Source organism: Sinocyclocheilus anshuiensis, unplaced genomic scaffold, assembly GCF_001515605.1.
Source record: "Sinocyclocheilus anshuiensis isolate Anshui unplaced genomic scaffold, SAMN03320099.WGS_v1.1 scaffold3514, whole genome shotgun sequence".
Taxonomy (NCBI): domain Eukaryota; kingdom Metazoa; phylum Chordata; class Actinopteri; order Cypriniformes; family Cyprinidae; genus Sinocyclocheilus; species Sinocyclocheilus anshuiensis.
Window position 1 is genome coordinate 14,972 of NW_015541076.1, and position 1,652 is coordinate 16,623.

General features: G+C 43.2%; 1 protein-coding gene across 1 annotated transcript in view; it reads right to left on the reverse strand.

The window, feature by feature from the left end:
* LOC107690700 (proprotein convertase subtilisin/kexin type 7-like) overlaps positions 1-1,406 on the reverse strand; it is a 7,239-nt gene extending 5,833 nt beyond the window's left edge. The window contains exons 1-2 of the mRNA XM_016489091.1: positions 1,220-1,406; positions 1,047-1,141 (exon numbers count right to left, since the gene is read on the reverse strand). Of these exons, the coding sequence (XP_016344577.1) occupies positions 1,047-1,141; positions 1,220-1,347 (223 nt within the window). The 5' untranslated portion in view covers positions 1,348-1,406. The remainder of the gene's footprint in view (positions 1-1,046; positions 1,142-1,219) is intronic.
* Positions 1,407-1,652: the final 246 nt, after the last annotated feature.

Here is a 1,652-nt window from a genome sequence, read left to right on the forward strand (position 1 = left end):
ATTAACTGTTCAAATGCGGAGTTTTGCGCATCGTGTGTGTGCGCGCGCGAGTGTGTGTGTGTGTGTGTGTGTGAGAGAGAGAGAGAGAGACAGCGTCACATCACAGTAGAGTCAGCTGTCTTAACCGCGGCTTGTGTACTGCATCATTACTGTGTCTGTTCCCCTTTCGGGCTTGAACTGATGGTAAAACTAATGACATTATTTACTGTCTTTACATTTATTTTGAAAGCTGACGCTCGCGATTATGGTAAGGGGCGTTACATTTCCGACGAGTGCTTGCGGTGTTCGGCCAATCACAATGCACTGGGTCAGCTGGCCAATCAGAGCAGACTGCGCTTGTCGGAAGGAGGGACTTTGTAGAAAACTAAGTGTTTGAGAGAGGCGGGGCATAGAGGACCTACAATAATGTACAGTATTTGAAAAATAATGTGTTTTTTGAACATTAAAGCATGTCAACATATTCTGTTACACCAAATACACAAAATAATGATCTTTTAAAAAGCATCATATGACCCCTTTAAGACTGCTTTTGTGCTACAGGGTCACATATGTGTGAAAACCTCAAATTTGACTTTTTTTGCCTGTAGCTCAAATTGCGCATTCCGGCTCATTTTGCCAGCACGGGTCACATATAATAATATCCTTTTAGTTATCATCTCTAGTATCGCTTGCAGAAAAGTAAAGCTGTATCTTTGCCCATGCAAGTTTTGTTTCAGTAAAAAAAAATGTTGTTTCAGTTCATACCTGCTAGCGTTTCTGTGGACAGTTGCTCATGAAACACTTTGCAAAGACCAAAACATTGCTTTGCCAAGTAAGCCTCTCTTAAAAATGCCATTATGCCAGCTATAAACAGTTTATTTTTTTTTTTGCAAGGACAGTTGAACAGCTGCTAGTAAATGACTTGGGATTACACATGCTCTTGTGGTGCCATCAGCGTATTATTGTATTTTGAAGATGTTACCGTGATGCTAAAGGTAGCAACTAATGAAGGAAAGTGTTGCACAAAAAATGAGTAGAGTAGTAGAATGTAGACTGTATTGTCTTACTGTGGTCGGTGATTTGTAGACTGTATTGTCCCTCGGCTCTTTCTCCCCAGCATCGCACAGTGGAAAACGTCCAGTCCGTGAATCCAGTCGTATCTCTACTCAAACAACAAAACTGGCGTTAAAAGCGGCCTCGCCGTGTGTGTGGAGCGAGTCAGAAGTGTGGGGACACTCACACATCCAGCGGTCTCCGGGCCCCGATCAGAGAGCTCATTCCACTGGGACAGACGAGCCGGATCTCCACGCTCGCGCGCCGCGGATGGACGATCGTCACAGTAACAGACACGTGCTCCAGCGTCTGCATGCCAGACTGCCTCAGCTCAGACAGAGAGACTATGAACCAAAGAGATTCAAATGAAAGAGTAATACACTTATAGCTTTATTTTGCATTAAACAAAATCAATTGAAACATGCAACCGATTTTCATTTCACCACTGATATGAAGCAATTACAAAGAGAGCAGAAACAAATCCACGGTGCATGCATGATGTCTGATGCAAGACTAGTTTACCGACGCATTCACACATGGCACTGCGGTCCACATTCACATCTGAACACTAGTTGACCTTCACATTAAACCACTTAAATAATCAGGCTTTAGTCAGACAT